Source organism: Pinus tabuliformis, chromosome 2_2 (genome assembly GCF_031772625.1).
Source record: "Pinus tabuliformis cultivar Carrire ecotype Pingquan chromosome 2_2, CPIR1, whole genome shotgun sequence".
NCBI classification, from domain to species: domain Eukaryota; kingdom Viridiplantae; phylum Streptophyta; class Pinopsida; order Pinales; family Pinaceae; genus Pinus; species Pinus tabuliformis.
Genome location: NC_142300.1, coordinates 520447522 through 520463883, shown reverse-complemented (window position 1 = coordinate 520463883; position 16362 = coordinate 520447522). Strand labels below are relative to the sequence as shown.

The following is a 16362-nucleotide window of genomic DNA, read 5'->3' as shown; positions in this document are numbered from 1 at the left end:
GATAGTGACATTGACAGGGAATTGACTGATGAATCTAATGCTGAAGCATCTAGCGGATTCACAGCTCCTACTGCTCTTGATGATATAGAACTTTTTGATATAACAAGTGGGCCACAGGAACATCAAGAATAAAACTTGTGTTCCTGTTTTAGATTTCTAGTTTACTTTTTGCATGAACAATTTTCTAAAACTACCAAGCTACTTTAAACTTTCGAGTTTATATATTTTGAATACTTTTTTATCAAATTGTTTTTCAATATATGAAATCTGATATGGCCCATGGTTTTGTTGAATTTGATATGGGTGCCAAATTGCCAATGTCTATGATGAATTTCTCACCTTGTTTACTATGTATGGAAGTTGGAACTTGGTTCTTTATTGGAATTTGGCACTCGCTTTCATGGTTTATAAAATTATGTCGAAATGATTTAAATGTTTGAGCAATAATCTTATGTCTTTGCAATGTGCATTATGGACTTTGAATTTGACTTTAAATTGATATATATATATATATATATATACATATTTTTTTTTCGAATTTCTATATGTCGAACTTTATCGGCAAAATTTTAGTTGCCGAACTTTATTCGAATTTCAAGGTCGCCGAACTCGAACTTGAACACGAACCTGGTGACTTAGCATGTAACCCCTCACATCAGATTAAGGAAGAAAGACCCCATTAGGAATCTATAAATAAAAGAGAGATAGAATCATTTGATCATCATCAATTTGGATTGGATTATCTCTCTTTTCTTTGAGCCTAAGGCTTTGAGGGTTTTAAGAGCCTGAACAATTAGACCTCATCTGCGTTCAACCTGCCTTCTTGAGGACAGCAGGACAGCTGGAGTAGTTACCTTGTTCAGGGGGTCTGTGAACATATGAATAGCATAAGCATGGGTCAGAAGGGGGCTGTCATAAGCCCAAACCAGACATCTGTTACAACAGAAACAGTGCAAGAGACTACTCCAACAGCAGGGTGGAAACTCAGAGCAAGTTGGAAGTAGTGCAGAAAAGCAGTAGTTAGACAGTGAGCTGTTAATCAGTCTAGTAACCAAAGAATTGGATAGTGCTAGTTACAGTTAGAATGCTGATCTATTGAATATCGATGGTACAATCAGAATTATATTGGTGGATTAGCCGTTGAATAAGTTTTGATGTTGATTGGGCAGTCAGCCCTAATTTATTGTGTCTTAATGAAGAACCATATTGCTGTTGAAAATCACTATATCCGTGCATTACCTAGGAGGATACTTACTGTCATATGAATATGCATTGTTGTTGTATAATCCTTTCTGATTTATTCGAAACCCTAAGGGAAAAATCCCCTTGGGACACTACAGTAAAAGTCAAATTTCAGATTTAATTATGTGAGACTAGTTGCCCTTGAGAGCTGAAACTTATCCAGCTTGTTTGGTATATTTTTTCCTTGCATTTCTTAGAAGATTGCGCTGTTAGAGAGTGATATATTCTACTATTTCCACTACTATTTTGTACTATATTTCATAACAGCCCTGAGGAAGAAAACTCAAAGGGTCAGAATCCAGGAAACTTTTAGTCAAAGAAGAGAAACTTCTGTTCTGCATTAAAAGTCAAATAGCAGAGAAATTTATTCAGTATGAGCTCATTCCCTCTAAAGGACATAGAATTACCATCTCTAATTGCATATTTGTTTTCATAAAAAATCAAGCACTGTGATACATGTTTCTTGCAGATCTTGAACTAGTGGTGAAAAACAAAGACTTCCTCTTACTCAAACCAGGTGTGAATCATAGAGGAGAATCCATAAAGCGATAACAGGCCCCAAACATTATGCTTCAGGAGTCATTTCCTGGCTTTTCCTGTATAGTCCTTTAAGCTTTCAAACTCAAGTTGTTAACACCTCCAGCAGGATTCAAATGATCTGAAGCCATTTCCTGGCTTTTCCTGTATAGTCCTTTAAGCTTTCAAACTCAAGTTGTTAACACCTCCAGCAGGATTCAAACTAGAGCATTTGTTCTAGAGTTTCAGTAATTTAACCATTCTAGCTAGCACTTGAAAAGAAAAGATCCATCATATGTTCCATTATTTACAAAACAAAACTGACAGGTTAAAATTAAAAAAACGTTTAAATGAATTTAATTCATAGAATGTCTATCTGGCCACATAAATTATAAAGAACTTTTATGAGGATAAGACAGAATATGAATAGCTTTTCTCTCTCCTAGAGAGTGTTATGAATAAATATATAGGAAATAATGTAAATGATAATAATTAATAATGATTAGTTAATTAGTAATTAGGTTGAAGAGTCATGTCTAAAAAGACATGACTCTCCATGAAGAGGCACCTGCATAGTATATAAGTGCATCCTCATGGATATCTTTATATTCCAAGTCTTCTGGAGTAATTAATCTGAAGAAAGAACTTTGTTCGCTTCAGGGAGCTTCTCTATTTTCTCTTTCTTTTTAAGATTTTATCAGGAGCATTCAAGATAGTTAACAAACATCACAAACCAGCCAACAGAAATCTGGAAGTAAAAGAGTTTTAACAAACCATGCTTCGAACAAGTGCTGCTGCTTCTTTAATTGTGTAACCTGCACCTGCAGGATCACCATCTGTGCGCAAGAGGTCACGTTCTGCAACATTATCAACATTGAAATGGTTGACACCTGAGTTGCTCCCTGCTACAAATTTGCATTTTTCAGTTCACAAAGAAGAGAGAGAAAAAATCTGCCTCAACACCAAAAAATATTACAACCCAAACTTGAAAATATATAAAAATTTATTTACTTTACAAACTTGTAATAGGGATGATACTGCAGAACTGTATAATGTTCATTCTAGTTTCTTTGCTGTTTATCAAAAGATGCAGAAAGATGTGTATGAAGCTGACATGCAAAAATAAGTAACATGCGTGTCCAAATGAGCATTAATTCCAAGTCCTGATGAGCATTGATTCCAAAAGTCTATATTACATTTCCTGTCCTCTTTTGTGAGTCCAGGTTCAGACACTGTTAAAATACTCCTTGCCTTCACATGTTACAGGTTAGAGATTCTCAATACTAATCTAGATTTTTGGCAGACACTAACCCTACACTTGAATGCTAAAGAATCACCCAAACACAATTACTTGAGGAAAAGCATCCATTAAGTGCAACTATGTTAACGCACAAAACTGCACTAGGCAGATGAACAGATCAGTGTGATAACTGGAAGCAATCTAACCCTGTCACAGCTCGATGCATCTCCATTTGAACTGGTGCTTTTCCAGACACAGGGGGGTGTCCCTAAAAAGTTTGAAGGTTGTTCACTCATGTATAAAATATGCATGTGAATAAGAAAAAAACCAGCACACTGCACTGGCCTCAAAATGCCTGAAAACACTCAAGAACAGTGATCCAAACTATGAATTAAATTATGGAGGATTGAGATTAGTTTCTTAATTGAAACCTCAGCAGCAATTAGATGGAAAAGTTGAAAAGAATGTGTGCCCTATGTTAAATTAAAATTCAAACTAAGTGTAACCATAACAACACAATCCCTGCAGCACGATTGCATAGAGAAGACAACCACACTAATTCAAAGAGCTAGAAAAGAAGCACAATCAAACTCATCTGATATATTAATGAAAAAGCGGAAAGTAAACCATAGACATCAACAAATCACAAGTTGCCTTGTCAATCTCTGGTATGCAGTAGTCGAAAGTGCTGCCAAGTCCAAAACAAAAAGAAGGAAGATGATGAACTCCTAAAACCTGTGTAACAAAATTCAACTTTGTGAACTACTGCCTTCAGCTCTCCTTTATAGATAACAAGAGAATAAGGAAGGAGAATGGCACACTATAGGACAGAGCTAAGAGGAGAGGGTAGAACCAAAGCCAGGTTTGCTTGCATCCACGAAGTACAAGCTCAGACCAAAATACCTCCACATGATATAGAATGGTGCACCATAGGAGAGGGTAAGAGAAGCTCTGCCCAAAAATACCCACACATAGTGCACACCTCTTCCTCAAACTGCCTTAAATAATTGCAAAAAATGTTAACTGATTGGAGTGCTGCTGTCCCTAATAATATCGCTGCTTATTAATGATGATCAAAAGAAACTGCTGGAAATACTCCCTACAGAACAACAAATCCAACAATATGGCTGTTTTTTCCTTGTAAAAATCAGCATGCATGTGTTAGCAATGATCCACGCAAATTCCCTTGCACTGAGTGACACTGACATAACTACACTGTAATTAGCAATGTCGCAAAAGTCGGACTCCGGAATAAATCTACAGAACAACAAGTCCAACAATATGGCTGTTTTTTCCTTGTAAAAATCAGCATGCATGTGTTAGCAATGATCCACACTACTTCCATTGCACTAAGTGACACCACTACACTGTAATTAGCAATGTTGCAAAAGTCAGAACGGGAATAAATCGGCAACGGTCTGAAAATTGAAAAGGTCATAAAAGTAGGGAGGAAATCAGAAAAATCAGCAAAAACTCAGCAAAATTAAAAATGATTGGTTGAAAAAATCATCTGATTGAAAAACTCACCATTAAAGGATTTTATCGGGATTTTGGTAACAGTGATAATTAGTGTCCAGCAGAGAACTGGTTCTCCAAAGAAATGCTGCTGTCTAAATATGATGCCCTCAATTCGCTGGAAACAACTCGCTTCAGCACTCCTCTTCCATGCACCCTGCTATTAGCTAATACTGATAACAGAAACTGGTTGAAAGCTACACAATAGAGCATATTTCTTCCCACAGGACTGCTCGTTCTAACATGCATGCATTAAATTCAACAACCATAAGCAGAAACAGCCTCATTAAGTTGCACTATTGCGAAGGTATTTGCTAGAACCTTGCACAGCAGCAGTCCTTACACCAAATTCTCCTCAAAAGATACGTTGTCTACATGGCAAAACAAGGCATGGAGGTAGGACGGACTCTCCAACATAAAACTCCACAAATAAGCCACATATAAGGCATGGATGTGAGGGATTTAGGACTATATTTGTTTGCTGAAAATAAGAGGGTTAGTTAAGACTGTAAAAAACAGAAACTTGATGTGTAAATATAGCAAGATGCTCCCTCAAGTAGGGCACACTCTCGTAGGCTAGACAAAGCAGTATCTAGGCTCAAGCATATGCATGTAAATCTCTCCCACTTAAGTAACTCACTCCGTCTAGAGTCTTGACAACGCAAGTACAACTTCAATTACCATGAATTTTTTCAGAAATACCAATATTTCAGCATGCACATTCATTAAGTAAACTCAAAACTCCAAAGAAAGCAAAAGATAACTAGAAAGGAACTCACTCTGACTCAATGATGTCATCTTCCACATCATAACTCGACCCTACCTCATGAGAACTTTGATAATTCTATATATATCTGCCATGTGTCCACTCATGATGTATCTACTACCTGTTGTCCATCAAAACATCCACCCTGGATCCAAACTGAAACCTACGAACCCATCCAAGACTGCATACAAGAACATTACACTGCATTGTACCTTCTAAATATAGATCTACTAAAAGTAGAAGCGCCAGATTTTAACAATTCCACCTCAAAAAAATAGGTCTAGGAATTTGAAGGTAGTTGCTATGGCATCACTTACAAGAAATAACACATCTAAAATAGACATTGCTAAGAATAGGAATCACATGCATGTCAATGAATATAGTTTCAGTAGCATCATCTTCATGCAAGGAACCTAGATATGTACTCCATCTGGACTTGCAAGCCCTGTAACCCTAATTACTAAAAATAACAGTTTCATGAAACACCTTGCATGTCACTGGAAAGAGGCTCATCGGAACCGTTTACTTGCAAGGTCCAAGAATATGTAGTTAACTCTAACATACAAGTTGTGGTGCTTTGACTTCTCAAGAGTAGGAGAACTGCTAAAAATAACAAGTCCTCAAAATATGATGAAACTCATGTATAAAGTGTTGAACCATGTGAAACCCCACATGTACCTGTGAATGAGCCAAAGTGGTAAAATCAATGTGGAACTTAACCCTCAAGTTGTGCATGCAGTCTGGGGCTTAACAAGCTTCTAACTCTTAACTCACAAGAAATGTGAAGAACATATGTACCAAGTCGTACTAGATCAATGTAGTCCCATCATCTAAACAATATGAAACCCAGTAAAAGAAATCCTCAAGTATCATTAGCCTATCTAGTGTTGCAAATAAAAGAAAATTAATCGGTTCAATAAAGGAAAAGTCAACAAAAGTGGCAACTGCAATAGGCCACTCTTAATTCTTATACACTTAATTTTTATTCCATGTGATCTTTCAAATTTATAGCAGTTCCTTTTCAATTAAGGGGGTAACCTTAATATCATAAAGGGTCTCAAATTTGCTAATGGCTTAGCAGGTTTGAATTCATAAGAACCTCAACAGTCCATTATATGTAATGAATTAAACAATGTACTCAGTTAATATCAAGTAAATTGCGCTAAGCATAGAACATACCCTAAAATTAACAGGAATTTTTGGAGAAATTCAAGAAGGCCGAGTTCAGGAAAGAGGGAGGCCAAGTCGCTGAAGAAGACGGCCAAATTGTGGAGGATGCCAATTCCTCTAGTGTGCAAGGGTCGCATGAGACAGAGGGAAAAGGAGGCTGAATTGATGGTGAGACAAGTTGATTCTCTAGGGCCGAGTTTCTTCAAGTGGTTCGATTTCTAAAGGCTGAATTCTTTGAGGCTGATTTTCCTAGTGGGGTCAAGTTTCCACGTGTGCCTAGCAACTGTATTTTTCTACATATTCTCTATGGGCCTAACGGTAACCTAGAATTTTCCCGAGAAATTTAATGAAAGAAGATTGTGTTGAGTGTAAATTTGTTGCTAGTGTGATTGATCTCTTCATTTTATTTCTGCTGCAATTTTAAGTTAATATACCAGCGTATTTATTTTCTGGCAAATTCAGAAATATCTAAGATAAATACTTTTGGGGTTTTAATGAATTGTTGAAGTAAAATAAATCAGATCTGGTATAAGAAAAATTAACATGAACCAACCAGTTCTAACTGGTTCAAGATCAGTTCAGAAGAAAACCAGTCAGTTCTGGTTTGGGAGGCCAGTTCTGACCAAAAACCTCCCAAACTAATCCTCTCTAAAGAAATACTGAAGTTAATAAATCAAAATAAATAGCCATAATATCATGACAAAATGGAACCAGATCTGTTATGGATAAGCCCTCTGTGATTGATTCCAGCCCTGAAGGTAGAGACAGTCAAAAGTAAAACAGGCAATGACACAAAACAAATAGAGCTGGCCGGATCACCAGATGAAAGAAGAAAGCTGAAATATGAGGACTGCTCTTTATCTTCAGACACGCAGATATGAAAGCTGCCATGGTAAATGCATTATGTATATGGCACTCATAATAGTTGGCCAGATAGTTTATCTAGAAGATTAGCATAAGAAAGTACTGAAAAATGGTTGTCTTCGATAAGGTAGAAACCAACAAGCAATGTTCCCTCATCATATGTGGCAAGCTAAACACCAAACATAAAAAGTTGTCAAAGAACAAAAATATCACAAGAAAGAATCTCAAAGTCTAGGCAGAACTTAGCAAGCCACTTAGCAATAAAATTATTCTATTCCCTAACAAGTGGAAAAGAATAAAATAAAAGACAAATCCAAGTCCTTACCATTTTGACACAAATTTCTGGTATCAGTCGCATTTTCCTTCAGCTCTACTACATTCCCATCTAAAGCGAACCTCAAGGTCCTGACAGCCTGAACTCTATCACTCCATGTCTTCCATTCATTGCTCGATGAATCAGCAGATAATACTTCCCCATTTTCATTTGACTTATTTTTAGTTCTCTTTGATAAGCTGGATTGCAGATCTGATCGCTGTGCTCTAATGCAATCATTTTGATTACTGTTAGAAATTTTCTTCTCGTCTTCAGTTCCAAACTGTTGACTTCTATTCAATTCATATGCCTCCTTATTTCCCTTTTTAAATTTGTTGGTGCCACGCCTCTTCAGCATTTCTACAGTTTCAGGCCGCAACCTCCCAAGCAATTCTGACTGTGCTTCTTCAATCTCATCTGCTGACATTGTCTGCAAAGCTGCACGATTCTCTGCATCAATTTCCTCCATATCTGTCATTGGCACGAGGCCTTTTCTTTCTGCACTGTAGTTGTGAGCCCTCTCTACATGATCTTTCAGGACATTTTTCATGGTGTCCAATTCTGTGCTAACCTGCAATCTATTTAAATCACTGACTATGCCTTCACTCTTCATTGAAGCTGAATGTCCAGCGTCTTCCTTTAAGTTAGTTTCTCTGGAGGATGGAACCAATTCACCTGGTTTATCTGTGTTTCCAGCTGATGATCCTCCTTTCCTTTGTTCTAAAGCCTTTCTATTTTTCCTCTCAACAGGTCGTGCATGAGCTGCCAGAGATTCTGCATCAGCATCCTCAGTATCCACCACCTCAGTTGGCCCCAAGTTTATAGGTGCCCAATGCTTGGCAACAGATATCAAAAGACAATTTGTATCAAAATTCAAATGGTGCATACATAAATTTGTGTATTTAAAATGAATTTATAGTGATTCAAGCATGCAACTAAATTAGCAATGCCTAAATTTCAAATATGCAAAAGAATCCAGTAACAGACAGAAAACACAACCAATGAAAAGAATAGGTTGGTCATGAATTCGAATACCATGAAGTCGTTTAGATTGTAAACAAAGCATAAAGATAAGAGACATACCGGGCCTTCGGACCGATGGCGGGCTTTCGGAAACGGGGTGACTCTGGGCTCTGGAACAGAAACGCCCCTGAATTTGCCTTGGTCAGCTTCCGCGGAGAAACCTTTTTCTTTAATGCTCCCCACGAGCTTCAGCCCTTGAATTACTGGAATACTTCCCGCCGTTTTCCCACCTGTAGCCGACTTTGCAGAGGACGGGTTGCTGTTCTCCTCTGAAAGTTGAATTACTTTTGGAGTTTTCTTGAAGGGCTTTCCCTCACTCGCCATTGAATCAGTCCACTGCACTTTTCAGACCAAATTCAAAGATAAAAAGGTCAGAGGGTTAAGATTTAGAAGATTTAGAAACCGGGAACGACCGGACTGCAAGTGCAGGGATGCTGAGGTTCAGTTATACTGGTTGTGGCGCGGATTTGAGAAGCGCATTTTCATTTTTCTTACATTCAAAATGCACGCCCGAAAGCTTTTGGGGTTTAAATTGATTTCATTGTGTTTTCAAACTGCGACAATATAACCACCGTATCCGGTGACAGTTTGGACAATCTCGCCACGTTAATCAACCGCCTCTGCCCACGTATGGTAATGAAATTAAAATTCCATAAATATGTCAGATTTTCTTGAAGTATAAACCATTTTCAACTCGATTTAAAACTTTGCTTATGATGTTGTGAGGGTGCGGGATGTTAACTTTATTCATGTGTTTCACTCGTCTCGTCGAACCCGGCCAAACATTTTCCATCTTATTTCACTCCCATCTTTCACCCGCGGCGAACACCACCTATGGATAGGAAGTGGGGAACAGCAACTCACGCCTCGTTGGACTCGGAAATTAGGAGGACCAGGCAGGCGGGAAACATCGAACCATTCTACCCATTGAACCTGCTGAACCGAGATTCAGTAGTAGTCTTTAGGTACTAATAAGTTGCAGAAGCTAGATATCAATCTTGAACTACTTATGAGATAGAGAAACCGGTTATGGGTCAGCTCACTCTGAATAATCAACCGAATTGGTAACTCCCCTGGATGCTCGCTTTGTTGGGGCTCCCGATGGAGAGAACCATTCTACATTTATTTTAATTTTGGATTTCGATCTACGAAAAGCGGAGAAAGACTAAATTTTTCCTATTCTAAAAAATTTGTAAATTAAGAGATTTGATCTCTTGGGTTTGGTAGGTCTAGATCATTAATTAATATCATGGATCATTTATTTTATCACTGTTTTATTTTTATATGGTTAATTTTTTTTTGATTTAGCGAAAATGTTTACATTACATTAATCTTTTTATTTAATTTATTTTTTAATTTAATTTAATTTGATTTAGTCAAAATGTTAAACATTACATTATAACATCTCTACCATACTAGGCTAGAGAGCGCCTCTCGGTACAATTATCATCATAAATATGCCCCCTCTCTACAACTAGACATGTTTCATTTCAATAAAGTTAATATTAGAAATGTGTTAACAAGTGACATGAGTGCACATTATTGTATGTCAATGGTCGAGATGTGGGGCTTGGTCCTCTGTCTTCTATTTGGAATAAGTTTCATGAATGTAGAAAAAAGTTATAAAGAGATTCTCTAGATTTGGATTTGAAATAGGGTTAGGATTGTCCAATATAAATATTACTAATATGATACTTTTGCGGAGGTTTAAGAGGATAAATATCATTTAATATATCATCAATTCAATGATATTTACATAAAGTAGTGATATTTACATAAAGGTTAACAACCACACCAAGAAAGAAAGTGGCAAGTTGATGGCCATGTCATCATGGCACTTGATATAACAAAGGTGTTGTTTTATTGGTGTTATTTTAGGTGTCATTACTTAAATAATGTCACTTATCATTTGATATGATAATGTGGTAGGTTAACTTATATAGAAATATTGTAAACTCAAAATTGTAGTTGACATTATTTAGGTCGAGCACATTTTTGAAAGGGTGAGGCTCCTATCAAATTCTTTCATCGTATATGTCATCGTATGTAAGTGGTCTCTTGGAACCTACCACATATCCTTGTCTATTCACCTCTTAGAACTCACCCTGTGTCCCTTGCGAACTGCCTCTTGGTACCCACCCTGCATCCCTTGTTCACTGCTTCTTGGAACCTACCATGTGTCCCTTATTTACCACCTCTTGGAACTCGTTACACTAGCCTTGCTAGTTACCTCTTGCAAACAACCTTTTGTCATTTTATGAGTGGGCACATCACTTGTTTTGGCCATGTTGTTGATAGTTTAAGGATATGCAAACCACTATGTTGTCATGTCACACCAAGATCTCCATCATTCACTTATTGCTCTCCTCGTGTCCTTACCCATTGTCTCATCCACCATTCGGTTGCAGTCCTCCCCTTTGATATATAGTTGGAGTAGGTATGCTTTGGTGAGACCTTTATTTAATTCAAACATTTGAATCAAGTTCTTTCGTATGGTTGGGCATGAGTTAGACAATGATAGAGGCATTAGTGCATGGAGAAAGTGTTTATGGTTGGTGAGTAGCACTAGGTAATTATGCATAGGAAAGTGAATCTTTTAGTTATTTATGGTTCCTTATGATTAATGTGACATCTACCTTCAACACTTCTTTGACAGCGAGTTGTTTGAGGAAGAGGGAGTTGTAGTTGGTTCCATCTTGGAGATGTAATAGGGGAGTGTCATCCCCATCTCATATGGAGTAGTGAGGCCTGTAATATTCTAGAGGAATTCAAGGATACAATTTTTGTCTATGTACGTTTTTATTAGTGCCACCTCCTATTATGATGCCTCCAAGTGGAGCTTTTCCAAAAAAATTATAAGGCCCACGACATAAACAATAGATGTAGTAGTATGTTTGACCTGCATAAAATATCAAAAGTGTGAAATATGTCAGAGATACCACATAAAATAACATAATGAGATGATAACAATGGAAATATTTTATTAAGATATGCAACAATAATGTCCACTTACCTCTTCGAGGGGGCAACCTCTAGTAGAGAAGAGCACAATTACACATCACAAGACAAGACTTCCCATACTATCTTCGACGATATTTAGTTTCCTGAGACCCAAAACCCTAATTACTTGTGGTCACTTGCATAGTGTGGATTAACCACTTTATTTGTAGCTATGGCCCATTATAACTAATTGTGGTCCCTTTTTTATAATGCAGGTCAACCATTTACAATGCTTACAGGCTTTATTTATTAAACTAACTAATCATGACTCTTACAGGACCTCTTAGGCTTATTACATTGATAAAGGGGTTAAGGTCATGCCCTTCCCCTTCAAAAGCACTATTGTCCTCAAGGTTGGAGCTGCAAAAATTTATGGATAATAGTTGTTGGTTCTCATGTTGCATCTTCTAGTAAGGTGTCTTTCCACTAGATGAGGACTTCTTTAATAGTGCGGCCACGAAGATGTTGTTCCCGTGAATCCAAGACATGTTCCTGTTGGAGCCAAATAGAACCATCCTTGTTCAATTCAAGTAGTATGGTTTGTACCTTGCAATTGTGCCCCACGACTTTCTTGAGGCAAGAGACATGGAAGATGGGGTGGATTTTGAAGTGGCCAGCAAGGCCAGTTTGTAGGCGACGAAGCCAATATGTTGAATCACTTGATAAGGCCCATAAAATTTTGGAGCTAATTTTTGGAAGCCTTTTTCTTTGAGATATGTCTTCTTATAAGGTTGGAGTCAAAGAAACACTTGGTCACCCACTTGAAAAGACCTTTCTGAGTGATGTTGGTCAGCTTGTTGCTTCATCCGGTTTTGCGCTTGATGGAGATTATCCTTCAAAAGAGCGAGAGTGGCAACTCGGTTCTGAAGCAGCTTATCAACTGTTTGTACTTTGGAAGATCCTGGAAGATAAGAAGTTGGTGAAGGTGGGAGTTGGCCATACACCACCTCATATGGTGTCATCTTGGTTGCCTCATGATAATTAGTATTATACCACCATTCTGCTAAAGGTAACCACTGCACCCATTGATGTTGTATGTTCAATGCAAAGCACCATAGGTAGGTCTCCAAACATTTGTTTACCGCTTCAGTTTGACCATCTGTCTAGGGTGATATGTTGTACTCATTTGGAGTTGTGTGCCATGTAGCTTGAACAACTCCTACCAAAAATTGCTAGTGAAGGTGGGATCGTGATCAGACACAATAGAAGTAGGCATGCCATGTAGTTTGAAAATTTGATCCATGAATAATTGAGCCACCAAAGTTGGAGTGAACGGGTGTGGTAAGGCATAAAAATGGGTGTATTTGGAGAGTTGATCCACTACCACCATGATGACTGACTTGTTTCCTGATTTAGGGAGACTTATAATGAAATCCATGGAGACATCCATCCATATAGAAGCAGGTAGCGGCAAGGGTTGTAAGGTTCTTAGTGTCTTCATTGTTTCCCCTTTGTTGCATTGGCAGACATCACATTCAGCTACAAATGTAAGAATGTATTGTTTCATCCCTTCCTAAAAGAACGATAGGTGTGCCCGAGCATAAGTCTTTTGAAAGCCTAAATGTCCCGCGATAGGTGAGGAGTGTAGGTCTTCTAGGATGCGTGGTTTGAGAGCAGAATCAAGGGAGAGAACCACACGATCCTTATATCGAAGAATATCTTCCTACCAAGTGTAACCCACTGGGGGGTTAGGATCCGCTTGTAACCTTTGGATTAGCTAGGAAAGAGATGGATGGGAAAACCATTATTTGCATGCCTCCTCAATCCAAGATGGTATGGGAAAGGATAAGGATAAGAGGGTGTCGTCCTCCTCAAATTGTCATGACAAGGCATCGACTACAACATTGTCTCAACCCTTCTTATAGACTATCTCATAGTCATAGCCCAACATTTTGGTAAGCCATTTATTTTGTTGCGGAGAGGATAAGCGTTGCTCCAGAAAATACTTCAGACTATGATGGTTAGTTCAGATCTAGAAACATCATCCAAGCAAGTATGGTCACCAAGTGTCTATTACATGTAAGATGGCCATAATTTCTTTCTCATAAGTAGATTGACCCAAATTATTTCCACTTAATTGTTGGCTTGTGAAGGCTATTGGTTGACCTTCTTGCATTAAGACTACTCCAATGTCGGTCCCTGAAGCATCACATTCGATCACAAAGGATTTAGTAAAATCTAGGAGGGCGAAAATTGGGGAGGAACACATGCCCTGTTTGAGATCCAAGAAAGCCTGTTGAGCTGCTTCTGTCTAGAGGAATGCATTTTTCTTGAGAAGATTTGTCAAGGGTTGGGCAATGCATCCATAATTTATGACAAATTTGTGGTAATATCCCATGAGACCCAAAAATCCCCGCAGACTTTTCAAGGTCCTAAGTCGTGGCCAATCTTGCATTACCCAAATCTTTTTTGGATCCACCCGTACTTCTTCGCGGCCCACAATGTGTCCCAAGTACTCCACCTCTTCCATTCCAAAAGAACACTTGGACAATTTGACAAATAATTTATTATCCTTCAAAAGTTGCAATACCTGGTCAACATGTTGAAGATGTATTTCCCATGTTTTGTTGTAGATGAGTATATCATCAAAAAATACTAAGACAAACTTTATGATATATGGCTTGAGAAGGTGATTCATGAGACTTTGAAAGGTGGATGGGGCATTACAAAGACCAAAGGGCATAACCAAAAATTCATAGTGACCTTCATGGGTTCTAAAAGTTATCTTGGGAATGTTTGGTACTTTCATTATGATTTGGTGATAGCCCAAGCAAAGATCCAACTTGGTAAAGAATTGGGCGCCATGGAGTTCATCAAGGAGATCATTGACTATTGGAATAGGGAACTTATCCTTGATGGTGAGCTTGTTGAGGACCCTGAAGTCGAGACACATGTACCACTCCCCATCTTTATTTAAGACCGTGATGACTAGGGATGAATACAAGCTGGTGAGGGGAGGAATCATACATGCTTCTAGTAGCTCCTTAATAATCTTTTTAATCTAATATTTTTGTGCGAAGGGATACCTATAGGGGTGGACATTAGGCAGTTGGCTACCTAGAACGAAAGGGATGTTATGATCATGCTCACCTTGAGAAGGGGGTAGTTCCTTGGGTTTCTCAAACACCTGTTGATGGTGGCTCGACATATTTTGTAGATCTGGATGAATGTTGGCAAGGGTTGATTCAATGGCCTGGATTGCATTGAATTGAGCAACTACCACATGGTGTCCCATTTTAAAAATCTTGTCCATTCTATGCGAGCTAATGATTGTAGGAGCACCTGCCTAGAGCCCATAGAGCGTAGGAGTGTATCCATTTTGTTTAAAGCTCATATATAGATCTTGGAAATCCATGGTAATGGGGCTTAGTGTTTGAAGCCCTTCAGCTCCAAGGATGATATCACAACCTCCCATTTTAATGGAAAACATGTGTGTTTTAAGGTGATAGCCCCCCAATTGGAGCTTTATGTTCTCACAACGTCCTTTGTATTTCATGGTCCCCCCATCAGTTACAAGGACCTGAAAATTGGATACTGCATGCACAAAACAATGCACGACCTCAATAACCCATTTATGGACAAAATAATGCATGTTGCCACTGTCAATAAATACCACCACCATTCAATGCTTAATAAATCCTCTGATTTTAAGCATTTGTGGAGAAGAAATACTTGTTAATGCATTTAGTGATATAATGAGTTCATCAATTGTTGATGTAGTGTTTGTTATAGTATTTTGGGGTTCCACGATATCCTCCCCAAACACTTCAACTTGTTGGGCCTCACCGTCTAGGCTATTTCTAGTGGCGTCAATCTGAAAGAAATTTGGTTCCTTTCATTTGTGGTATGGGGAATTATCATAATAGTAACAGAGTCCTTGTCTTCTCCTTTCGGCCATTTCTGTTGGCGACACCTTTTGCACCTTAAATGTTTGGGTGGGGCCACTAGTAGGGGTGTGATGTACCTTTGACGTGAATGAAGGACGACTAGATTGGGCATTAATAGTAGTTTATGTATCTAAAGATTTGTGGCAAGCTTCCAACCAAGTAGTCAGTTGATGCATTCTAACATGTGCCTGGATGGCTTCCTTAAGGCCACTGATGAAACATTCCATATAGAAGGCATCCCCTAGGCCCTCAGTCTGGATGGCCAATTGTTCAAATGTCGTGATGTAGTCTCGGACTGTACCCATTTGTTTGAGCTTCGTTAGACGACTGAGAAAGTGAGAGTCCCTATCAAAATGGGCACAAATGGCTTTAGAGAACATATTCCAAGTTGGCTTTCCTATGTAGCATTTTTTATGCCATTGCCACCATTTCCAACATTCTTAGTCCAAATAAATAGCTCCCACATGTAATTTGGTTTCGTCATCCTATATATTGTTGAGTTGGAAATGTTGTTCCATTTATGCCACCCACACTTCCAGGTTAGAACCATCAAATTTGTGCATATCAATCTTGGGTGTCTTATTGCTAGAATATTGGTGACCCAAAAGGAAATGATGATACCCCTCATATCGATGGTGGTTATATTCTCCTAGTTTTCGATCAACATGGTTCCCATCGCCCATGGGGCCTTTATCCTTGATGTATGGTAGTATGGGTTCCAGAGAATTTTTAATTATGCCTTTGATTTTGGTGGCGAGGCTTGCTTCGATGTCTTCCACTTTTTTCTGGAGGTTCTCAATAGCTTGAGCTCTCGTATTTACCATAC

At 38.4% G+C, this 16362-nt stretch overlaps 1 protein-coding gene across 2 annotated transcripts in view; it reads right to left on the bottom strand.

The window, feature by feature from the left end:
* The window catches only part of IYO (RPAP1-like, carboxy-terminal protein), a 261793-nt gene extending 252024 nt beyond the window's left edge, over window positions 1–9769 (bottom strand). Inside the window, exons 1-3 of one of the 2 annotated variants that reach the window (XM_089404854.1) lie at window positions 8710–9769; window positions 7639–8461; window positions 2533–2663 (exon numbers count right to left, since the gene is read on the bottom strand). In XM_089404854.1, the coding sequence (XP_089260980.1) occupies window positions 2533–2663; window positions 7639–8461; window positions 8710–8973 (1218 nt within the window). In that variant the 5' untranslated portion in view covers window positions 8974–9769. The remainder of the gene's footprint in view (window positions 1–2532; window positions 2664–7638; window positions 8462–8709) is intronic. The other variant, XM_089404855.1, reaches the window with a different exon arrangement.
* Window positions 9770–16362: the final 6593 nt, after the last annotated feature.